At 43.9% G+C, this 25,748-nt stretch overlaps 1 protein-coding gene and 1 long non-coding RNA gene across 2 annotated transcripts; one reads left to right on the top strand and one right to left on the bottom strand.

Moving 5' to 3' along the window:
* Positions 1 to 3,783: 3,783 nt before the first annotated feature.
* Positions 3,784 to 25,370, bottom strand: LOC137383780 (uncharacterized). The gene is made up of 3 exons (XR_010977461.1): positions 25,101 to 25,370; positions 11,250 to 11,300; positions 3,784 to 4,765 (listed from the first exon to the last, which is right to left on the bottom strand). It is a non-coding gene; the product is annotated as an uncharacterized lncRNA (long non-coding RNA).
* Positions 21,231 to 24,601, top strand: LOC137383773 (transcription factor SOX-4-like). Its single transcript, XM_068056956.1, has one exon. It carries the CDS (start codon positions 21,510 to 21,512, stop codon positions 22,647 to 22,649), a length of 1,140 nt encoding a protein of 379 aa, XP_067913057.1. The 5' UTR covers positions 21,231 to 21,509; the 3' UTR covers positions 22,650 to 24,601.
* Positions 25,371 to 25,748: the final 378 nt, after the last annotated feature.

The raw sequence follows: 25,748 nt of genomic DNA, 5'->3' as shown, positions 1-25,748 counted from the left end.
GTGAGCAAGAGTGAGACCTGGAGACCTGTGTGCTTCCATTGTAATAAAGCAGGGTATTTAACAGCTGACTGCTGGAAACTAAATGGAAAACCGGTAAGGCTGATCAGGGCACACCCGCTCAGTGAAGATAGGACCCTGATGGAAAGCACAGCTGAATAAGCTGTGGCTTTAACTGCAGTAAGAGTGAGATCCATGAAGCTTACCAATGCAAGTGCAGGAAAATTTAATCAGATTCCTGAAGGTTATCAGGGTTTTGTATTTGGAGGAAAAGTAACCTCCTATCCCTTGAATGGGCCAAGCAAGCCCATAGTGATTCTTGGGGACACGGGCCACTAGATCCTTTTTACTGGGAAAAGGCCTGACCTTTCCCCCAGAGAGTCCAGTGAACACCAGAATGGTGGTGAATGGCATTGGAGGGCAGTGTATGCCTGTACCTGTACACCGGGTGCACCTGGAGTGCGACCTAGTTTCGGGACTGGTGACTGTAGGGATTATCCCTAGTTTGCCTTTGGACAGGGTTGACTTGCTCCAGGCAATGATCTGGCAGCGGTGAAGGTGGTAGCCCCCCCAAGTAGTGAAAGAAAGACCGCAGGAGGTCAGAGAGACAGGGCAGTGGCGGGAGACGGACCCCTGCAGTTTCCCTGAATATGTAGTGGATCAGGCCATGATCAAACTAGCTCTCCCAGAGGAGACTGAATTGGCACTGCAGGCAGATGACCATGAGGTCTACCTGTCTGAGACTTTCTTTGGAAAGATAGGAGACCCACAGAATGAATTAAATGGATTTTCCCTAGCTGAGGCTCAGCGAGCCGACCCATTATTGCAAGAGTTAGCACAGGCTGCCCAGTCTGAAAGTGAAGCAGAGGGAGTCCCTGATTGCTACTATTTAAAGAAGGAGGTAATGATGAGGAAATGGAGTTCTCCTCACAGACCTGAGAGCAGGGAGTGGGTGGTAGTTCACCAGTTAGTGGTGCCGCAGAGGTACCGGAGAGAAATATTAAGAAGGATCCACGAGACTACAGTGGCTGTACATGCCGGTATATGAAAGACCAAAGCCCACATAAGATAACTGTTTTACTGGCCAAAACTCCACAAAGATGTGGTGGAGTACTGCAGGAGTTGCCACATGTGCCAGCTTGAGAGGATACCCCAAACTACAGTGAAAACTGCACCCCTAAGTCCTGTGTTAGGAGGACCCTCTAGCAGAGGGCTGGTGAACTGTAAAGGGACCCCTGCCGAGAACAAAAGGGGACAGGCAGGCACATGGCTGGCAAAAGGTTAGACAGGGAAGGGGAAAAAGTGGCCAAGAGGACAGGTTAAAAGAAGTCCGGGAGGAATCCTGGATGAAAACTCCTACTGTCTGGTCAGCCAATCCTGAAAAATGTGAAAAGTTAGATCCCACATCCTCCTACGTAATTGCAGACACAAGATGCTCTCCACCCGAGTTGCTAACAGCATTTAAAGAAACCTGCAGAGACAAAGAAAGACTTTTAGGGGGCAGAGAAACCATGAGGGTGATGCCTCACCTACTCGAAGTGCCACAGGACAGTGCAGCAGAGTCTGCACACATACCTGCAGGCAGGAATGTCCCAGAGAACAAAGGGGAGATTAACAAAGAATCCTCACCCACAGACAGAGAAAAAGGGAACCACCTGAAGCCTTTGCATGACTCGGCAAAGTACTGAAACAGAATTCAGGATAGACCTGCCCACTATTGATTCTCTTGGGAAAAATTCCAATTTAGGGCTAATTAAATCTAAGTCACCCCGCCCCCACCCCCCCACCCCCACTTTGGCAGACTTCAACAGGAACAAAGACCCTTGGCAGTCATGGCAATGGGAAAACTGAAGAAAAACTTCCCCAAAGAACCACATGTATACTGGGATGCCAAAAAAGGGCAATTAAAGCAGCACTGGCACCAAGAAAAGTCAGGCAATTTTAATACGTTTTAGGATTTATGAATGAATGGAAATGAATGAGAGATATGCATGGTTTTTTCTTGTATCTTACATTTTTCTTGACCCTTTTAATGAAATGCGCCTTTTCTCAAATTTCATTTCATTCCCCTGGGTGCGGGGGTGTCATGCAGGCCCCCGACTGCCAAGAATGAGGCACATTAATTTGGCCACATGGACATTAAATTTCAAATTGTTGCTGGGAAGAAGAGGAGGCCTGCTACAAGAATTGCCAGACCTTGGCTGTAAAGAAACATTTACATATTAACAGACAGTGCTTGTAGACAAAGGAGCTATTCCCTGCTCCAATTCAATCCACAAACAGATGTGATCAGACCAGTTAGTCACATGACTAACTAGCTGTTGCAGAGTTTTGAACTGAGAGTCTGCAGAAAGTTGTTTGCTTCTGGATTGAAAAGACCTCTCCTGGCTGGTTCACCACAGCCTCTCCTGGCTGCTCCCATCTCTTTCTCATGGAATTCCAAAACCCACGGAAGACACATGAACCCCAAGAGAGAAAGGTCTCCTACAGTGAACAAAGTTTAAGAATACTGGGCCCTAACGAAAAGCAGGATCTACCTACAATCAAGGACGCTACAGCGAGCTCGAAGCACAGTAACAAAAAAATCCCTCTTCAGAGATTGCCTCAAACTTTTCCACTTTATTTTCTTCTGCTCTTTCTGTTCCTATCTGCAAATGTGTATTGCATATGCATGCTAGCATGGGTGCATTGTATATCCGTAGGTGTTAACCAAATTAAAGTTTCAATTTAATAAATTTCACTTTTCTTCTTTAAACCTGAGAAAACCTGTTGTGCTGGTTTCTTTGCCTTATAATTGGAAAGTGGTGAACAAAGATTCACCAAGGGGGAGGTAAAAACATGGTGTCTTTAAAAATTAAACCCTATTACAGTAAGACCAGATGAAGGCTGAAAGGGAACCCTAGACCTCTTTCTCACTTGGTCCCAACAGTATTCGTAAATTGCAAGGTTCTCTGTTCTCACTTTGTAAAAAGAAAGACCTGCATTTATATAGCGCTTTTAATGACCACTGATGTCTAAAAGCACTTTACAGCCAATGAAGCACTTTTGAAATGTCGGAAATGTGGCAGCTGATTGGTGCACAGCAATCTCCCACAAACAGCAGTGTGGTAATGACCAGATAATCTGTTTTTGTGATGCTGATTGAGGGATAAGTATTAGCCAGGGCACCGGAGACAACTCCCCTACTTTTCTTTGAAATAGTGCCATGGAACTTTGTACATCCACCTGAACAGGCAGATGAGACCTCAGTTTAACATCTCATCCAAAAGACGGCACCTCTGACAGTGCAGCACCCTCTACTACTGCGCTGGAGTATCAGCCTTGATTTTTTTATGTGTTCAAGCCCAGGAGTGGGACTTGAACAGTGAGAGTACTACCAACTGTGCCACGGCTCTTTATCAATTGTTACAATTTTACAAGATTCTCACTGAGTGCAGTAATAAGGGAATGCTGAATTGTCAGAGGTTCTGTCATTTAGACGAAACGTTAAAACTTGAGGCCCTATCAGCTTGTTCAGATGGATGTTAAAGACCCTATGCGCTATTCAAAGAAGAAAGGGAAATTTTCCAGTATCTTGGTCAATATCATCAAAACAGATTAACTGGTCATTTATCTTTGTGCTGCTTGCCTGACCTTGCTGCGTGCAGATTGGCTGCTATGTTTGCCTATTTTATAATCGTGACTAGAATTCAAAAGTAATTTTTATTTTGTTAAGCACCTTGGAACATCCTTACAATATGAAAGGTACTATATAAACACAAGTTTTTTCTTTATGATCAGAGTTATTGTGCCAAAATGTAATAATAGGAAAATGCAGCATGCAGGAACATGTTGCAATCAAACACTTTCAAAAAAAGACCTTAAATAAAAACAAAACATTATGCAAATGCATAGGATCTGAAAGAAAGGGTAACTTAGAGTGTTAAGCTTCAGGATATGTTTTGATGGGATCATCTTTCTCTATTATTTGATCATTTTCTATTTCAGTTTCAATTTTTATTTCAGATTTCTAATATTTGATGTTTTCTTTTTACCTCTACAATTGTAAAAAATGAATTCTATATTTTGTAGCATTTGACTTTCCAGCACTCGGGGTTGATTGGTTTTGGTTATAATGATACTGGTAACAATTAATGAGAATTAAGTGCAGGGGGCTAGCTTTCAATGGTGTTACGTAGGAAGCCCATTCTTCAGACACCTGCATGCTTAAATTACTTATTTAATACTGTTGATTTCAAAATATGTTTTTATGTGGTTTAAAAGCAAGATATAATCACAGGAAGATATTTTACACTGATATTTATAACAATTTATGCCAATGCTGCTATGCTGTAGATGTAGCAAGTCATGGTTAACAATTATATTTTGAGAGAACAGTTTGTTTTTATTTAAAAAGAAAGACACAATTGTACCAAGATACGAAGGCAAGCTGCAATACGCATACAAAGAGTTCAAGATCAAACCCCTTCTGCAATTATGATCAGCTCAGACCTCTTTTGGAAGGGAGCAATGAACTTGAACATTAACGGACACCCTCTTGCATCTGCCAGTCCTGGCAACAGAAGAAAACACAAATTACAAGTTAAAATCAGATTGCCAGTCTATTAGACCTGAGGCTGAGACACACACGCATGCAGCCTATTCATCTGATTGCAGATGGAGCACTTTTCATGACAAGGGGTTCTTTTCAGTGTGATTCCAGCCTGACTTCCCGAACACAATAAGACGTTTTGTTCCTATTCAGTAACATTAGGCCCGCCTTCACCCTCTGCAAAACAGAAATTTAAACATAAACACCCTTTCTGTCTCCCAGATGAAAAATAATTAACATATTAGCTCATTGTAATTATGCTCACTGTCAAATGTTTTTATTCCAGTGTTAAGGGACTGCTACAGTGAAACTGACAGAACTTCTATGCACTTTTAGATCTGGCTTGTCAACTTATTTTGAATGCCTGAGTTAGTGGTCCATGAAAAAAACTGAATAATTGCAGAAGCTCTTAACACTTAATCATCCCAATGAAAATTGATAACCCAATTCTAAGAAAATACAATTCTGATAAATTGATAAGAAACTGTATTTGCCTTTTCGCAACCCTGAACTGAACTCGTTGAATGGTGAATGGTTTCAGGTAAGAAGAAAACTGTGAAGGCCTGAAATCTGAAAAAATAGAAGTACAGGCAGTAAGTCAATTATCACCTGAAAATTTTGGGTGTAATCTTTCACCAGAAATCTGATGAAATCTTCTTGAGGTTTGTTCATGCACCACATATACAGTAACCCTACAGCATTGCTGAAGCATGGGGAGAAAGTCAGAAGTTTTGGCGCAGTGGTTAGCACCGCAGCCTCATGGCTCCAGTGACCCGGGTTCAATTCTGGGTACTGCCTGTGTGGAGTTTGCAAGTTCTCCCTGTGTCTGCGTGGGTTTTCTCCGGGTGCACAAGCCAAAAGACTTGCAGGTTGGTAGGTAAATTGGCCATTATAAATTGCCCCTAGTATAGGTAGGTGGTAGGGAAATATAGGGACAGATGGGGATGTGGTAGGAATATGGGATTAGTGTAGGATTAGTATAAATGGGTGGTTGATGGTCGGCACAGACTCGGTGGGCTGAAGGGCCTGTTTCAGTGCTGTATCTCTAAACTAAACTGTCGGGAGGGGGGAGGTCTCATCTGAAGTTAGGACAGAATTTGACTAAAAATATCTAAAATTTAAATTTGCAATTATAGCTGTGTTAATATAACCATCACTGACACTGAATACAAACTCAAAACTTATTTATATATAACCCTACCACCAGCACTTTATTAAATAAAATATGTCATCACTTCTATCAGTTGAAATAATAGAAAGTAAGCTATTGGTCAAAGTGTTGTCATATTGTCATTGTTGATCATATTTTGAGCATGATTGTGTCATTGATGATGTGATATTAAAATAAACCTGGAGATTTCATTTATCAGACTAATGAAGGAATATACCCAAACTTTCAGATGTTGATGACTGTCTGCGTGTTTCCAGCATTAGCAGTTTCTGTTTTCATTTTAGATTTCTTACATTCATATTTTCCTGGGACGGGTGTTTGGGGGGAGGGGGTGGGCGCGGCAGCAGGAGCAGGGTTGCGGTGTTGGTGGCAGGACGTAATCTAGGCTACTGTCAATTTGATGCTACTGAACATACAAACATCTTCAGGCTTTGCTAGTCTACCTTACAGTAGTCTACAGTAGAATTTTCTAGCAAAGCAAACATCAACACAATTAATAGAAATGACTAAATCCAGAACAAATGGAGACTTGGTTGAGGTTTGTTTATGTTGATATAGGTGGATTTGATTGTAACTGTAATTATGCACTCAGTTCAAAAAATACTTGCAGAGTTAAATCAGACGTAATCAGTCACACTGGTCAAAATGCTGCCTTTGGATACAGTATAAAAAGTATTAAACATATTTCGATAAATTTATATTTTTAGGAGTGCAAATGCACTTGTTCCATGGTACAAATGCGATTATATATACTTTATTATATTTCCTGAACACTACAATTCAGAAGGATATCCAAAATAATTTGGAGCCAATGACATGAGGCTATATAACTCAGGAATGTGTAATATAACCTGTAAGAGATTCCTTTTCTATATTACTTATGCTTTCTTATCATTCATCAGGTAGAAAATGGGATTGTTTTGCTTTTGGACACAAACCATATAGAATGTGATCACCTAACACTGGATGTGCCGAATTATGATAACCCATAAGCAAAATAAGTAACTTTCTAATGTTGTGAGATCATGTGTACAAAGTGAATAATTTTGCCCTAATTATCCAATGCAGCAACTTTTGGCTTCCGACTATTATATTGTTGATCATTCTCTGAACTGACTTAATGTGGTGGAAGTAATGGACTGGATTTTACAGCCCATCCCCCCCCCCCCCCCCAACCCCCCAGCGTTGAGGGTTGTAGCGGGAGGGGGGTGGGGGGGGCTGGAAAATGCCGATATTCCCGGCAGTGGTGAGGCCTCGTGGCAGCCCCTCCCGCCGCTTGGCAATGGGTCCAAAATTTTAATATGTTTATTTAGTAAAATTAATGATTTAATTACTTATCCGCTCCCGCTGTCCGTTCCGGTGCCATATTGGTGCTGGTAGTCAGAACTCCTACGCCTACGGATCTCCGTCTGGTGATCTAAGGTGGAGCACTGATGGGAGGGGGCAGCAGGTAAGTTTCTCAGTGCAGGAGGGAGGAGCGGGGTTAAACTAATTTCATTAGGCTAGGGGATGGTGGGAAGGGGTAAAGTTTAAAGTTGATGACTTGGGTGGGGGGGGAGTTCAGGAGCACAAGGTAAGTGTTTTGGGGGGAGAGGGCAGGTTTTTATTTCCATGGTTATTGCGGGGGGGAGGGTGGCAGTGGGAGAGGGTCAGGATACATTTATTTCATTTTTTACAAACACTGTATCTTTAAAAATTTAAATTAAATGGACGGGCTTGAAGCCCTTTAAAAATGGCATCAGCGCCTGCACAGTGGTGCCTGATGCCATTGCTGGGGACAGATTGCCCGCCCCACTCGCGTCATCGGGAGGCAGAGTGGGGGCTGGGTGGTTTGCCCCGGCCATTTAAATGATCGGCAGCAAGCTTATAGAATCCAGCCCAATGTAAATCTTACATGTTAACTATCCATTTCACAATTGTCTGTACATCTAAAACTTTTGTAATGATGAACTAAATAGGAAAAAAAGGTTACATATGCATTCTGATATTGTTTTTGACTTTGTTCTGGAGGCAGAGAGAAACTTTGCTCAGAAGATTAAATATCATAAGTGGCATCCCTGTCATAGTAAATAGTTGCTTTTCAGACTGGAGGATGGTAGACAGTGGTGTTCCCCAAGGGTCAGTGCTGGAACCACTGCTTTTTTGCTACATATAAATGGCTTGGATCTTGGAACACAGTAGAATTTCAAAATTTGCTGACGTCACAAAACTTGGAGGTGTGGCAAACAGTGAGGATGATATGAATCAGCTGCAACAGGACATAGAAAGACAGAATGGGCAGAGAAGTGGCAGTTGGAATTTAATACTGACAAGTATGAGTTGATGCATTTTGCCAGAAGGAATAGGGAGAGGTAATATATACTTAATGGCTCAGTTCTAAAGAATGTGCAGGAACAGAGTGGTGTGGGGGTGCATGTGCATAGATCTTTGAAGGTGGCAGGATATATTGAGAGAGTGGTTCGTAAAGCATATGGGATCTTGGGCTTCACAAATAGAAGCATAGAGTCCAAAAGCAGGGAAGTTATGATGAACCTTTATAAAGCTCTGGTTAGGCCCCAACTGGAGTATTGCATCCAGTTCTGGTCACCACACGTCAGGAAGGATGTGACGGTCCTTGAGAGGATGCACAGAAGATTTACCAGAATGGTCCAAGGGATGGAGGATTTTATTTACAAGGTTAGATTGGAAAAGCTGGTTTTATTCTCCTTAGAACAAAGGAGATTGAGGGGAGATTTAATAGAAGTGTACAAGATTATGACAGGTTTAGGATAAGGTAGACATGGAAAGCCTGTTCCCATTTACAAATGGAACAAGGACTAGGGAACAGAGATTGAAAGTTTTAGGCAAAAGATGTAGGGGGAATATGAGGAAGCACTTTTTGCTGCCCACAAGGATGGTGGAAGTGGAGACGATCAATGACTTCAAGAAGTTAGAGCCATAGAGAGATACAGCACTGAAACAGGCCCTTCAGCCCACTGAGTCTGTGCCAACCAACAACCACCCATTGATACTAATCCTACATTAATCCCATATTCCCTACCACATGCCCACCATTCTCCTACCACCTACCTACACTAGGGGCAGTTTACACTGGCCAATTTACCTAACAACCTGCAAGTCTTTGGCTGTGGGAGGAAACCGGAGCACCCGGTCGAAACCCACACAGTCACAGGGAGAACTTGCAAACTCCACAGTACCCAGACCGAACCCGGGTCGCTAGAGCTGTGAGGCTGCGGTGCTCGCCACTGTGCCACCCATGTTGGGTGGCCACCTTAGAGAAATAGACTTTGCAGGGCTACGGGGATTGAGCCGGGGAGTGGGACTGACTGCATAGCCCTGTGGAGAGCCGGCATGGACTCGATGAACTGAATGGTCTTCTGTGCCGTATATGACTCAATAGTGGGGGTTGTACATTGTGTGGAAGAAGTACACTTTTTCTTGTCCTGTGCCCTATGTTATCAGTACTTATCAATGAAAAGGCCACAAACTAATACAAAAACTATTATGTAATCAAAGTGACTGATTATGGTTGAAGGTAGCAGAAACAGTAGCAAATTTGACATTTTTAGAAGCATGATCTGAAAGATAAAGCATACTGTACAAAGCTGGCACCAAGCCACGTAAAGAGATATTGGGACAGGTGACCAAAAGCTTGGCCAAATAGGTAGTTTTTTTTAAAGGAGTAACTTAAAGGAGGGGTTTAGGGAGGAATTCCAGAGCTTAGGGTCTACATAATTGTAGGCTCAACTGCCAATGGTGGGGGCAATGAAAATTGGGCATGCATAAAAACCATAGAACCATAGAGAAATTACAGCACAGCAAGAGGCCATTCAGCCTGTCGTATCCGTGCCAGCTGAAAAACTAGCTGCCCAATCGAATTCCACCTTCTAGCGCCTAGTCCATAACCTTGCAGGTTACAGCACTTCAGGTGCATGTCCAGGTACCTTTTTAAAAGAATTGAGGGCTTCTGCCTCCACCACCATTCATGGCAGTGAATTCCAGACATCCACCACCCTCTGGCTGAAAAAGTTTTTCCTCATGTCCCCTCTAATCCTTCTGCGAATCACCTTAAATCTGTGCCCCCTGGTAATTGACCTCTCTGCTAGGGGAAACAAGTCCTTACTGTCTACTCTATCTAGGCCCCTCATAATTTTGTACACATCAATTAAGTCACCCCTTAGCGTCCTCTGTTCTAAGGAAAATAACCCTAGCCGATCCAATCTTTCCCCATAGCTGCAACTTTCAAGCCCTGGTAACATTCTTGTAAATCTCCTCTGTACTCTCTCCAGAGCAACTATGTCCTTCCTGTAATGTGACGACCAGAACTGTACGTAATACTCCAACTGAGGCTGAACCAGCGTTTTATACAGTTCCAGCATTACATCCCTGCTTTTGTATTCTATACCTCGGCCAATAAAGGAAAGCACTCCATATGCCTTCTTCATCACTTTACCAACCTGTCCTGCCACCTTTAGGGACCTTGCACTCCAAGTTCTCTCACTTCTTCTACCCCTCTCAATATCCTCCAACCTGCCATACTCCCCTGAATCCCATGAGCTTTCATTTTACTGACCAGTCTGCCATGTGGGACCTTGTCAAATGCCTTACTAAAATCCATGTAAACCACATCCACTGCACTACCCTTATCAATCCTCCTTGTTACTTCCTCAAAGAATTCAATTAAGTTAGTAAGACATGAGCTTCCCTTAATAAAGGCCAGAATTGGAGGAGTGCAGAGGCCTTGGAGGGTTTTAGCACTGGAAGAGGTTACAGAGTTAGGAAGGAGTGAGGCCAGAAGGATTTGATCACAAGGATGAAAATTTTAAATTTGAGGCATTGCCTCATTGAAAGTCAGTGAGCACAGGGATGATGGGTGAATGGGCAGCAGAGTTTTGGATGTACTGAGTGTTATGGAGGGTGTAGCAGGAACACTAGCCAGGACAATATTGGAATAGTCAAGTTCAGACGTAACAGAAGCATGCAGATGGACTGAGGGAGGGCTGGGGATCAAGACGGGCAATATTACAGAGGTGGAAGAAAAAAATACACAATGGGTTATTAGTAAATGACGAAGTGAAAAAGTGAAATGTAAAAGTAGCCATAATATTAGGATTCCAATCTGGTGTGTGTGTTGAGGGGGAGTTGGGGGGGGGGGGGGGGCGGCAAAGGGACCGTTTTTCACCAACTTAATTGAATTCTAATTAAAGGACCAAAATACTACATTTGTGAGGTTGTAACTCAAAGCTTCAGAGAGATTCAGGCACTTCTAAATTACTGTGCTTGGGTTACAGGAGAGTGGGGACGGGGGTGGGGGAGGTGGTAATGAGGGGGTGGAAATACTCGCACTTGCCCAACAACACAGTACTGCGTATCAAACAGTATTTTAGATCTATAGCCGAGGAATATGCAACCAATGAAAGGAATGCATAGCAACTCTGTGACAGACGGGCATTACGTTATTTTTAATGCAGCTTTTAGCTTGGGTAGTACCTGAAAGTGGGCGATGCTCCCTTAGAGACGGGCGCATGGTTTGGTACGTGTCTGTGGAGAAAAAAACACTGAGTAAACAAATGCGCCTCAGAGCCGCGCAGATAAACCCCCAGAGCAGATGGGCATTGCTTACCTGAGTTGGCCGCCGACTGCCGCGCGCGCTGGCACGTGCAGCGCCTCACCTGTTGGCCCCTCCCCGCCCCGCGCGCTCCGCACCTGTCGCCTCTCGCACCGCACGTGCCCCTTTGATTGACAGGCCTCGCGTATCAGCTGCCGCTCAGCCTCTTGTGCGCCTCTCTCACACACACACAGCAACAGCTAAACACTGCAGCGCTCGGCAACAGCCAGAAAGACGCGATCAAAGGTTGTCATTGTGTGCCAAGCGCCCGCTTCCCCACCATCCTTTTGTCGGCTGTAACTTGAAGAAGGCATCATAAATCGGTTTAAGGGTTGCATTTGAACATCCCCCCCAAAAAAATCTATTCTGCGTCCACCTTAAACCCACGAGTTACTTTTCCTGAATAGGAAATATACAGGCGTTTATGATACTGGTTCGGTATCCCTTAGATTCCACCCTCTCCACCCCCTACTAAATATACCATAAACAGATATCGCTACAAAGTACAATTTTGCGCGGCTACATGTGACAGTTTTATTTCGAAATGATGGAACTTATTAACTTTGCCTCTGGCAAATTTGATAATCATAAATCAACAAAGATGTTAACAGCCTATTACTAAACAATACTATCTAACTAACCAGACCATGTTCTGATTTGCACGACCTCCTTGCCGGGATGAATCTGCAAACTGCCCCGAGCTCGCCGTGTCTTTTACTCTAAACTGTTCCAGTGCAAACCCTTCTGATCCACCAAAACATTTGTAGCTTGAATTTCTGGCTGCTTGACATTTGTTTTACATCTTGCCATTTAATATTGGTAAAAGCAGGTGTTGTGAACGTTTCTTTTTACAGTTAGCCCCGAGCTGCAGTCATTTGACTTTTTTTTTTGTCTTTTTAATTTAATTTTTCAGAATTTACATTTATACATGCAATATGAGTCCATGCTGCAGTTTCATTACCATGAATTGCCGGAGCAGCATTCGGTTTCTTGGCATGGCTGTGTCTTTGCTGGAAGCGATGCGAGTTTAAGGGCTGAATCAATTTGTTCGTGGTCTCTGGGGTTTGATCGGGTCGGGTCGGTGGCGTGGGGGAGGGGGTGGGGAGAGTGTTCCTTGGCTGCTAATTGTCATATAGGTTGGAGGTCCTTGCCCTGTCTGTCTCTGGATAGGTCACTGTTACTGATCAGCATTCTCTGGAGAGGAGGGGGAGGGTGGCGCTGATTGAGCCTTCAAGAAAACCTCCAGAATGAGCGATGTTTAAGGTCGTTCGTTAATTTGGAGTTCGCAGTTGCTTCCCTTATCGCATTTACCAGAAGCCCGATCATCCCTTTTTGGATGTCAAATAACTGCCTGAAGCAAATTCTGCTAGTCTTTCAGGGATTTGGACTGCAGCGCAATAACGCACTCCAATCCACCTGTACTTTCATTTATGATTGAGCCTTGGTCAGTGTTCACAGCTCCCCGTTAGGTGAAAAAGTATATATTTATATATATATAGCAATTAGTAGGATTCAGTAATCGAATATAGGTGTTTGCCTGCTGCTGGGAATTCCTAAATAAGGTTCAGTGTTTTTTTTCATGCGCTGGGTATACAGTTACAAATGTGTGTGGTCCAGAGTAGCGTTGTTCCTCTGGATTTTACAAAGATCACCTGCTTGAATTTGGTCAGCTACAGCTGGGTCATTGTTGGAAGTGGCGGAGGGGAGGAAGGAGATGAGTTGGCTCATAACAAGGTGGCGAAATGTAAGATTTGTTTTGTATTCTTAACTTAACTTCATCTAGAATGAGAATCATCCCTGATTAAAAGGGAGGCTTCAAAAATCTTCACACATAGGCTAGAATGTGAATTTTCTGCCACATGTTGAAGCGGAGACGATATCTTTTAAGTGGAATATTATTAAAAGGAATGGAGTGTGAGCAGGAAAATAGGATTGGGCTCGGTTCCCAGATGGTGCAAAAGACAGACAGAGTCGGTGGCCGCATAGATTCACAGAGTCTTACAGCACAGAAAGAGGCCATTCTGCCCATCGTGCTTGTGCTGGCTCTTTGAAAGAGCTGTCCAACTTAATCTCACTCCCCATCTTTTGCTCGATAACCCTACAAATTAGTTCCCTTCAAACACATGTCCAATTACCTTTTGAAAGTTCCAATGGAAACTGCTTCCACCACTCTTTCAAGTAGTGCATTCCAGATGTTAACAAATCCCTGCATTAAAACAATCTCCAATTTCCCCTCTAGTTCTTTTGCCAATTATTTTAAAACTGTGACCTCTGGTTATCAAGCCACTTGCCTGAGAAAAGTTTCCTCCTACTTGCTCTATCAAAACCACTCATGATTTTGAATACCTCTGTTAGGTTTCCCCTTATTCTGTTCTAAGGAGGACAATTCCAGCTTCTCCAATCTCTTCACATAACTGATAACTCATTCCTGGTACCACCCTGGTAAATCTCCTCTGTGCCCTCTCCAAGGCTTTGACATCCATCCTAAAGTGTGGCACCCAGAATTGTACACAAAACTTGAACTTAGGCCCAATCAGCAATTTATAAAGGTTTAGCATGACATCCTTGCTTTTTGCATTCAATGCCCCTATTTACAAAGCCAAGTATCCCATACACTTTCTTATCCATCTTATCAACTTACCCTGCAACTTTCAAAATTCTGTAATATGCACGTCAAGATCACTATGCTCTTTCATCTCCCCCCCCCCCCTCAAAATAGTACCATTTTGATTATAATACCTCTCCATGTTGTTCCTCCCAAAGCGCATCACTTCACATTTGTTGGTGTTGCATTACATCTGCCAGAAAAGCCCATTTCACCAGTTGCCAATACCTCCTGAAGTCAGCTACTATTCTGCTGACTATTTACTACATCGCCAAGTTTTGTATCATCCAGAAATTTTAAAATTGCACTCCCTAACCCCAAGTCCAGCTCATTTATATATAGCAAATATATAATAGTCCATTTATGTGCTGTAATATTCTAGAATTACCAGAACAGGGTTTCTAATTTTGATGGAGAATTTTAATAGTTCTTAAATGGTAAGAAGTGTTGATGTCATTGTTCATAAGTCACTGAAAGCTAACATGCAGGTGCAGCAAGCAATTAGGAAGGCAAATTGTATGTTAACCATTATTGCAAGAGGATTTGAGTACAGGAGTAAATAAGTCTTGCTGCTATCATATGGAGCTTGGTGAGACCACATCTGGCGTATTGTGTACAGTTTTGGTCTCCTTACCTAAGGAAGGATATACTTGCCATAGAGGGAATGCAATGAAGGTTCACCAGACTGATTCCTGGGAAGGTGGGATTGTCCTTTGAATAGACTGAGCCTGTATTCGCTAGAGTTTAGATGAATGAGAGGTGATCTCATTGAAACATACAAAATTTTTACAGGGCTCGATAGGGTTGACGCAGGAAGGATGTTTTCCCTGGCGGGGGGATGGGGGGGGTGGGGGGAGGTGGGGGGTTGGTGTGTAGAACCAGAGGACACGGTCTCAGAATAAGGGGCAGGCCATTTAGGACTGAGATGAGGAGGAATTCCTTCACTCAGAGGGTGGTGAATCTTTTGAATTCTCTATCCCAGAGGACTGTAGAGGCTTAGTCACTGAATATGTTCAAGACAGAGATTGATAGATTTCTAGATATTAAAGATATCAAGGGATATGGGGATAGTGTGGGAAAATGACGTTGAGGTAGATCAGCCATGATCTGGTTGAATGGTGGAGCAGGCTTGAGGGGTGGAATGGCCTACTCCTGCTCCTATTCCCTATGATACCTTCAGGTGTTACCCTGGTGGGATGTGATGTCATAAATCCCATCCCAGAGTCCATTAGCCCATAATCTAGGCTGACTCTCTGGTGCAGTACTGAGGGGGTGCTGTACTGTCAGAGGCGCAGTGTTTTGGATGAGACATTAAGCTAAGGCTCCAGACATAAAAGATCTCATGGTACTATTTTGAAGAACAGCAAGGAAATTCTCCCCTGGTGTCCCTGTCAATATTAATTCTTCAGATTCTCCGGTCATTGTCACATTGCTGTTTGTGGGAGTTTGCAGTGCGCAAATTGGGTATAATAAGAACAAAAAGTGCTGGAAATACTCAGCAGACCTGGCAGCATCTGTGGAGAGAGAAACAAGAGTTAACGTTTCAGGTCTGCGACCTTTCATCAGAACCGCAAATCGTCTGCCTTGTTTCCTACAACATCGAATGCACGTCAAAATACTTAAATGGTGGTAAAGCACTCTGGAACGTCCTGAGGTTGTGAAGGGCGCTACATATATGCAGGTTGTTCTATTCTTTTTTTCAAAGAACAACACGAAAAACCAGATTATCCCGTCATCATTAATTGCTACTTGTGGAACCTTGTGCACATTAAAACAATGTGTACACTTCAAAAGTACTTCATTGGCTGCGAAGCGCTTTAGGATGTCCTGAGGACATGAAAGGCGCTATATAAATGTAAGTTCTTCATTCCAGTTCTTTTTAATCACAGCTGTAATGGCAGAGTAATCATACTCTAGTACTCCTCCCCCGCGATATTTTCTGCTATAACCTTTAAGGGTGATAATTAAATATTAGAGTTGAAGAGAATAAGACTGATCTGAGGCGAAATACACTTCAATTTTAACAAATATCCCTCCTAATCTCCGACAACCGCATTGATATTTTCGGAGTCAATATCGGTCTCATCCGTAGGGCACCTTCTGCGTCACCCTGTTTGATCTACACGCCTATGATTAATGTGCCACATTCTGCAGTCAACTTGTTGTCACCCACGTTTCCCGCGTTAAACACCATTCAACAAAAGCCTTGAAGAAGTTCTGCTCTTCTCGACCTGTGGAGTTCTGACAATGAGTCGTGTCAGACCTGAGACGTTAACCTTTACTATGCTGTCTGATCTGCACATTCTGATCGACTTTAGATACCATTCAACATATTCCAACAGTTAATAAGCACATTTTAGCGAAACGTATAGAGACACTTGAGTAATAAATATATTATGAATATATCAGTTTATACACAATATAAAACGTACCAACAGAACCATGTCTTTCTTACTCACCCCGACCACTTCATATTGAACACTGAACCCAGCGCACCTCTTTTTTTGCAAGAGTGCTGTATTTGGCTGTACGGATCATTGAATCCACTTGATTATAATACCAACAAATATTTTCCCCTACAGCCTTAGCATTATGATTGGCAGAAAGTGCCACCTTGTTCTACGGTTAAGATTGGAATTAGCAGAAAGCAAAATCTTGTTTGAGGTGTGATGTTTGAATAAGTAGCTTTGTTACATAAATGACTTGGATGAAGGGATGCTCAATTTGCGGATGACACAAAGATAGGCAGGAAAGTAAGTTGTGAAGAGGACAATAAGGAGGCTACAAAGGGATATAGATAGGTTAAGTGAGTGGGCAAAGATCTGGCAAATGGAGTACAATGTGGGAGAATGTGAAATTGTCCATTTTGACAAGAAGAATAAAAAAGCATAGTCTCTAAATGGTGAGAGATTGCAGAGCTCTGAGATGCAGAGGGATCTGGGTGTCCTAGTGCCATGAATCGTAAAAGATTAGTATGCAGGTACAGCATGTAATTAGGAAAGCTAATAGAATGTTATTAATTATTGCGAGGGGAATTGAATACAAAAGTAGGGAGGTTATGCTTCAGTTATACAGGGCTTTGGTGAGACCACAGCCAGAATTTTACACCACCCCAGCGAGCTGGATGGTGGTGAGGGGGTGGTGTAAAATTGAGCAGAAGGCTCCGTTAGGCTTTCCCGACCTGCGCCTGCCTCTGCCCCACTTTACGTGGGCTGGGGGGGGGGGGGGGGTGGGGAGTAATGGGCTGCCTGCCCCAGGCCAATCAAGGCCATTAAGTGGCCACTTAACAGCCACTTAAGGGCCTTCCCCCATCTCCACGGGTATTTTACCTGTGACAAGCGGGCATCTGGGAGACATCAAAGGCTGCCCAGTGATACTTGGCCTCAGCGCACCGGGGGCAGGGGGCCCTGACAATCAAGCACAGAGTGCTTGACTGAGGGGCACCCCCACTTCCCGAACCACCCCGAGGACCCGAGACACCTCCCTTCTCCCCAAATGACCACCCTTGTCTTGCCGGGGCACGACCGATTTCCCCAGCAAGGCAATCCTAACTTACCTGTAGTCCTGGCTCCATGTCCTCAGCTATGCTGCAGTCCCAGCAGTGGCCTCTACTCCCAGTGGTACTGCTGGGACTAACAGCTGCCAGCCCAATGATTGGCTGGCTGCACAATGAGGTGGGATGTCCTCCCTCCAGCGGGTGGAAGTCCTGCCTCGGAACAATTAAAGCCCGGGGACCCGTAAAATGTGGGTCGGATCCCCAGGCTGGGAAGAAGTGGGTTCGCCACCAACTTTTATGTCGGTGGCCAGCTCCCGTCTGTCCAGTGTAAAATCCAGCTCCACATCTGGAGTACTGTGTACAGTATTAGTCTCCTTATTTAAGAAAGGATGTAAATGCATTGGAAGCAGTTCAGAGAAGGTTTATTAGACTAATACCTGGAATGGGCAGGTTGTCTTATAAGGAAAGGTTGGACAGGCTAGGCTCATATCTGCTGGAGTTTAAAAGAGTAAAAGATGACTTGTTGGAAACATATAAGATTCTGAGGGGCCTTGACAGGGTAGATGTAGAAAGGATGTTTCCTCTTGTGGGAGAATCTAGAACTAGGGGTCACTGTTTAAAATTAATGGGTTGCCCATTTAAGACAGAGATAAGGAGACATTTTTTTAATCTCAGAGGCTCATGAGTTTTTGGAACTCTCCTTCCTCAAAAGGTGGTGGAAGCAGAGTCTTTGAACATTTTTAAGGCGGAGGTAGATTCTTGATAAGTAAGGGGGTGAAAGGTTATTGGAAGTAGGCGGGAATGTGAAGTTGAGGTTACAATCAGATCGGCCATGATCTTGTTGAATGGCAGAGCAGACTCGAGGGGCCAAGTGGCCTACTCCTGCTCCGAATTCGTATGTTCGTATGCTTTTCCACACATTATTGGGAAACCACCCACACTTTTTGGGATTTCTTTCTCCCTGCTGCTCTCACATGCGTTCAAGTCTTCAGAAGAAGGAATTTTCCTCCCCACAAGATCAGGGGACAGGTTGTTCAACCTTGTCCGTCTAAGAGCGAAGTCCAAAGTATGGAAAGTCCTCATCAGGGAACTCCTCTTTGCTGACGATGCTGCTTTAACATCTCGCACTGAAGAGTGTCTGCAGAGTCTCATCGACAGGTTTGCGGCTGCCTGCAATGAATTTGGCCTAACCATCAGCCTCAAGAAAATGAACATCATGGGGCAGGACGTCAGAAATGCTCCATCCATCAATATTGGCGACCACGCTCTGGAAGTGGTTCAAGAGTTCACCTACCTAGGCTCAACTATCACCAGTAACCTGTCTCTAGATGCAGAAATCATCAAGCACATGGGAAAGGCTTCCACTGCTATGTCCAGACTGGCCAAGAGAGTGTGGGAAAATGGCGCACTGACACGGAACACAAAAGTCCGAGCGTATCAAGCCTGTGTCCTCAGTACCTTGCTCTATGGCAGCGAGGCCTGGACAACGTATGTCAGCCAAGAGCGACGTCTCAATTCATTCCATCTTCGCTGCCTCCGGAGAATACTTGGCATCAGGTGGCAGGACCATAACTCCAACACAAAAGTCCTCGAGGCGGCCAACATCCCCAGCTTGTACACACTACTGAGTCAGCGGTGCTTGAGATGGCTTGGCCATGTGAGCCACATGGAAGATGGCAGGATCCCCAAAGACACATTGTACAGCGAGCTCGCCACTGGTATCAGACCCACCGGCCGTCCATGTCTCCGCTTTAAAGAAGTCTGCAAACGCGACATGAAGTCCTGTGACATTGATCACAAGTCGTGGGAGTCAGTTGCCAGCGTTCGCCAGAGCTGGCGGGCAGCCATAAAGGCGGGGGCTAAAGTGTGGCGAGTCGAAGAGACTTAGCAGTTGGCAGGAAAAAAGACAGAGGCGCAAGGGGAGAGCCAACTGTGTAACAGCCCCGTCAAACACATTTTTCTGCAGCACCTGTGGAAGAGCCTGTCACTCTAGAATTGGCCTTCTCGCCACTCCAGGCGCTGCTCCACACACCACTGACTACCTCCAGGCACTTACCCATTGTCTCTCGAGATAAGGAGGCCAAAGAAGATTGGGAAACTGCAACCTCTTCTATTACGTACAATCCTCAGTTGTGTCATGTTTTTTAAATTCTCGCACCTAGCACATGGAGCTACATACACGTGTCCCACTCCCACCTTTTTAAAACAAAACTATATAGCAAACAAAACGGGCCTGATAAAATGCAACTATAAATCAGGAACACAGCATAAATTATAACTCATCGTAAATATGAAAAGAGAGGGAGCAGCTGATAAAGTAATATGGAATTGGAAAAATCCAGTGGAAGCCACTTTTTGACTTTTGGGTTTCACCAGACAGCAAAGAAAGATCACTCGCTCACCTTATTTTCCCTTCCCCATCCGAAACAGGGCTCAAAATTACTCGCAGCTGTCTGCTGAGCATATAGGCGCAGTGCCGCCACCTAGCGTTGGAGCCAACGCAACTGAGGAACCGAAAGACATGTGTTCAGTCAACATGCATACATTCTCGCTTCTAATTTTTATATGTGTGCATATATACATATAAGTTGAAACCTCGTGTAATTTAGTAGGTCATATATAACTTCTATGGCAAGTCAAGTATGTGCATAGTACATGGATTTCTGTTTGGATCAGAATCCTAATATAGATTCGTTTATCGGATGACACAGATATTAATTTAAAATACTAATGGGATTATATCTTAATTATACTATCTACGGAGAAGAAAATCGGCACGTTTTTATTTTAGATGTTGCTATATAAACATTCTGTTTGTGTCAGCGTTGTGCTATTCCTATAACAGGTTTCGTTTTAGCCAAACCTATTTGCACATCGAGTACCTTGTTTTCCAACATACAACTGTCAATACGGTAGAAGGTGGTCGTCACCCGAATGTATTTGACGCGCCTCTTTTACCATGCCCAGCCCACATGATGTGCTTCTTATGCTGCTGCCAGCGCTTATCCACTTCTCCAGTGCGGTGGAAATGAATAAACCTACAAATATCTAAGTCAAAGCGTTCAGTATTTTGGATTTGTTTCATATAATACTGGACTGTTGAAATAAATATTGTAAAAGAACGCAGGAACGGGATCTCAGAGTCTCCTTTTATATCAAAGAGGGAGACATACACGCAGGCATTGATACAGGCAAAACTCCTCAGTAGTGTTTTGTGAATCAGTTTCAGTGCTTGAGATTCGCTCGCGTGAAACTGCAGCAAATCAATTCAGACACACAGTTCCGCGTTAATTTCGCGAAACTTAACATCAGCTGCTGGGGTGTGTATGTGTGCGAGAGAGAGAGAGAGAGACACACACACACACACAGCTGGAGAACAGAGTGTGTGTTAGATGTAGCACAAGAAAGGATCTAGCTTCGTGGTGATTCGTGTCTGAGTCAGTGGGACGGACAAATGTCAGTTTGGGGAGAGGGAAAAAGGCATAATGCAGCTTTAATTTAATGCCAGCGGGGAAGGAGGGGGTGTGGGGGGGAGTGCATTAGCAGCCATGCCCCCTTTAAGTTGGTAGTGTAAACTCGAATGAGGTCAGCCACGGCGCTTCTCATTGCACGCGCCGCGCGGCTGTCAGCCAATCAGGTGGCGCGGAGGCGGGGCAGGCCGGTGGAAGCGTTGGAAACAGACGCGGTCTGGGCGAACGGCGCCCTCTGATTGGCTGGAGCAGGGACACCTTTAACTCGACGTCACAATGGCTGGGACTGGATAAGAAGCCGGAGCGAGTGTCTGGTTTAAGCAGCAGACACAAGTTTTTTATATAACACAGTCTTCCCGCATGGTCAGAGGGGGAAGGTTGTGCCAAAGTATATATACATTTTATACAAGAAACAAGGTTCTTTTCTGCCAACGCGAGGAGCAGCTCTTTTAAAGCACAGCAGCTTCTGTAATAACAGAAAAAAGTACAAGCTCACCAAACTGCTACAGTATAAAAGCCTTTTTTTCCCCTCAGTGCCCCTAGAGCAAAAATATATTTAAAAAAAGAAAGCATGGTGCAGCAAACGAACAACGCAGAGAACACGGAAGCGGTGCTGGCCGGAGAGTCTACCGACTCCGGCGCTTCCGACCTGGGCATAGCTTGCTCACCCGCAGCGGACTCCGTGGCATCGGACGGGGAGAAAACGGACGAGCCGAGCTGGTGCAAGACCGCCAGTGGGCACATCAAGAGACCCATGAACGCATTTATGGTGTGGTCGCAGATCGAGAGGAGGAAGATCATGGAGCAGTCGCCGGACATGCACAACGCCGAGATCTCGAAGCGCTTGGGGAAGCGCTGGAAGTTACTGAAAGACAGTGATAAGATCCCTTTTATCCGTGAAGCCGAAAGATTGCGACTCAAGCACATGGCGGACTATCCAGATTATAAATACAGACCGAGAAAGAAGGCAAAAAGTGCAAGCAGCAAACCCGGAGAGAAAAGCGAAAAGATCAACACTAAACCCTCGGCTAAAAAGAGCAGTTGCAGCAATAGTAGCATTAGCAAACCCAGCAAAACCCACAAGATCATCTTGGGTACGCTCACCAAGTCTCCGATCATTCACCAGCATCCGCAGTCAGGCACCACTACTTCTAACACAAACACTACCAACCAACACTCGATTTACAAAGCGCGGACGAACCCCGCTTCCAAGCACCTTGTAGATAAGAAAGTGAAAGAGAGGCGGTCGTTCAGGGGCCAGGGCACTACCTCTCCAGCCGCCGTGCCAGCCAGCCCGACTCTCAGTTCTTCAGCCGAACCCAGCGACCCGGTCAGTTTCTATGAAGATCTGGCAGGCGGGACAAGGGTACGGGTCCCAGATTCGCCCGTAGACCAACGCAAACACCCTGGCAATTTGCGATCGATCTCGCCGACCCCCTCCACGTCCCACTCCTGCTCCTCTTCATCTCTGGCCTCGTCTTCCGACGAAGAGTTTGAGGACGACCTCATGGACCTTAGTTCCAGCCCCACTTTCGAGAGCATGACGCTGGGCAACTTGAGTTCGTCCCTGGACAGAGATCTGGAGTTTAATTTTGAGCAGGAGTCCGCCTCTCACTTTGAGTTCCCAGACTACTGCACGCCAGAGGTGAGCGAAATGATTTCAGGGGACTGGCTGGAGTCAAGTATTTCAAACCTAGTGTTCACGTATTAGAAAGCGACAAGTGAAAGAAACGGACTGTTGCTGTTTTTATCTTGGAGGGAAAAAAGGGATCGTGAATTAAAATAATAGAGATCCAAGTGCTGTAAAATTGCGTGATCTTAATGTCTGATCGCAAGTCTTCAGCAAAAAAAAACAAATGTGCCGACGTGTTTAAGGAGCGTCTGAGATTCCATTGAAAATAAAATGCCCAGTCTCGACTCTGGACTGAAAAGGAAAACCTGAAATTGATTTGCACGTACGTAGAGAACGCGGGCTTCGCATTAAGACAGAACCTTTAAAGCTGTGGAATGAAATGAAATCGCCAAATCAAATTATATTGGTACAGACACACACGCGAAGTCGTGAGATCTACACGCGAAGAGACTGTTTCATGTGAAGAATGGTGGCGTTGGATTACTGTATTTCGCTGGGTTAATAGCATGTTGTACTGTATCTTTCCAGATTCTGTACAGACTTGAACAGTTAATAAGTGTTCGGGCGAATCAAAACAGATAGATGGCGCTCTGTATGATTCCTACTAAGTCACCAGCTCTTTTACCCCTTGTCACTAACCCAACTGAAATCTGCCCTGGACTGAATTTTCTGGACCAAAATTCCTCAAAAGTTCCATGTTCCACAAAAAAAATTTACAACAAACATGAACTTCTTGTCACCGATGTTTCATCCTCGTATTGTTTTGTTTCCCTTGTAAATGTAATCAAACCATTTTATATGGATGTATTTATACTGGCCAAACATTTTGACATTTTTTTCGTAGGCCTGTTAATTACCTGCACCGTTTTATCTCCTTCACTGAAGGGCTAGAGTTAAACTTTTAATTTTATATTTAAATGTAGACTTTGACACTTTTAAAAAAAGACAGAGAAAGATGAGACGTTTGATTATTTTCTCAGTGTATTTTTGTAAAAAATATAAAGGGGGTGTTAATCGGTGTTTATTGCTGTTTGGATTTCCTTATAGTGAACAAAGAGGCCGGTGTCACAGCGTTGCCTCTTTTTTTATTCCACATGTTTACACTTCAATGTGCAGGTTTTGTAATTTAAGATTGCAGTTACCTTTACGTTGGTTCGGGGCTGTATTTGAACAGATGTCAAAACCCACAACGCCCCTTCCTGCCCACTACTGTAGCCTCTTATAATATGCCTACTTGATAGTATTTAAAAAAATAGAAAACCATTTGGATATTTTTACCCAGAAACAGATGACCGTTAAAGCTTCCTGTAAAATTGCTAATGGCTGCAAATCAACATCCACGTATATATAAATGTAAGGGGAGTAGGTGATCCGTGATTTTGTCATTGTTTCGATTCTTCGCAAGTTGAGCAAAGGGATGCTGCAACTTCGCACCATTTATGTGGCGCTTTTTAAACCGCGCTCAACCACTGGATATGGAATATTGATTTGAGTTCGCGACACTCTGCTGCGTTTCTCAATCTGTAATAATAATAACTATTATTAATTCTTATAACTTGTCGGCTAAATATATTGTTTTGGCATGGAGCTAGCATATATAATTCCGAAATCAGGTTTAGCTGTTGTGGGTTTTTTTTGGATGGGGGAGGGGGTTGGAAGAGGAGTGCGAACGCCTTTGTACATTTAAATCTGTATTATATTAACCACGAGACTATGTGTTTCTTGTATGTGTCCAAAACTACCGTGTGACAGGCACTAAGGCAGCTCCCGCGAAAACAAAGATCTTGGTGGCTATCCGATTGTTAGTTTTTAAAAAATCTTTTATTTTAACTTTTTTATTTTCATTCATCCTGTGCAATATGCTGTCTATAGTCTGTCAGATGTTCATGCCTCAACACAACTTTTTTAAAAAAAGTCATGCCAGCTAATCGTGTCAAGTCACTGCCTGTCAGATTGTTGATATACTCTTGTAAATATTTTTTTTCTGAGAGAGAGAGAAGGAAATAAAATCAGCTGGAACTGAACCCTAACCACTGAGTCCCTGTTTTACTACAAAGGAGAACGGGGAAGGAGAAAAAGCGCCAATCTGTTAAAAAAAAATCGTTTACGTACACTAAGCGTGTACACGCACCAAACGTGATTAAAAGAACATTCAAAAATTACTCCAAACACTGAAAATTACAAGCTAGCATAAAAAAAGGTTCCAAGAACCCAAAGCGGAAGCACTGTCTATGTTTATGTGTGTGTGAGGGGGGAGGGGGCAAAAAAATCAGTAAAAATGTTAATTTTCACTTTATTCTTGTCAATTTCGAAATAAACAAGCCACGCATCTCTCTATGTTTTGTCTGAGTGGTGTCTTTAACTCTTGTGGCATAGAGAAGGGACGTTTGAAGTGGGATAAGTTAAAATCAGAGCGAGGATTGTTAACCAGGAGACGTTCCCTCAGAAAGATACAAAACGTGGGCTCATGAACAATCTTTCAGGAAAGGCTTTTTTTAAAGAAAAAAGTGCCCGCCACGTCTCACTCACATAATCTGCCTTCCGTTTCCGAGTCCAAACGCAATTGTCCCTTTTCTCTCGAAACAGATGTGAAGCCAAGCAGTTAAAAGATTCAAGACGGGAGTTCAGTTGGAGGCATTCGGAGTTAGTTTCCCATCCGGAGGCTTTCAAATCCTGTAATTTAAATTCTCATTTCAGTATGAATGCTGCCTGATTTTCCCAGGAAGTCCGCAATTAGACGGGAGGAGGAGGTGGGGTGGGGGAGGGGAGATTGTATAGTCTGGACCAGAAAGAAGTAATACAGTCTGAACAACGTGTGGTCTGTGCACTGCAACTGGATATAGGGCTATTCACAAAGCTACACAATATAGTTAGGACTACGGAGGCCGGAAGGTTTTCTGTGGACTGTAGTTAACGCGAACACATATAACGACTTAAGAATTTAAACAGCAGGTCCTTTTTATATTCATAATCTTTTGCTGCTGCCAGCCAAAATTTTGCCTCGTATTTTTTAATTGATCGTTAGCAAAAATGAGCTAACAGTTGTTGATGCTCCCAGTATCTTAAACATTTGAACCAACTCGATCTCAGTTTTTATAAACCCTTCCCCCATAACAGGCAAAACCAACTGCTCTCCTCGCCTACCCCCACACAATCCATTATAAAGAGCCTGTACAC

This window comes from Heterodontus francisci, chromosome 2 (assembly GCF_036365525.1).
Source record: "Heterodontus francisci isolate sHetFra1 chromosome 2, sHetFra1.hap1, whole genome shotgun sequence".
Classification (NCBI taxonomy): Eukaryota; Metazoa; Chordata; class Chondrichthyes; order Heterodontiformes; family Heterodontidae; genus Heterodontus; species Heterodontus francisci.
This window is presented reverse-complemented; position numbering and strand designations above follow the sequence as displayed.

Bases quoted from the DNA above. Each gene is read 5' to 3' on its own strand.
- LOC137383773 (XM_068056956.1), top strand. From the start codon at position 21,510: ATGGTGCAGCAAACGAACAACGCAGAGAACACGGAAGCGGTGCTGGCC.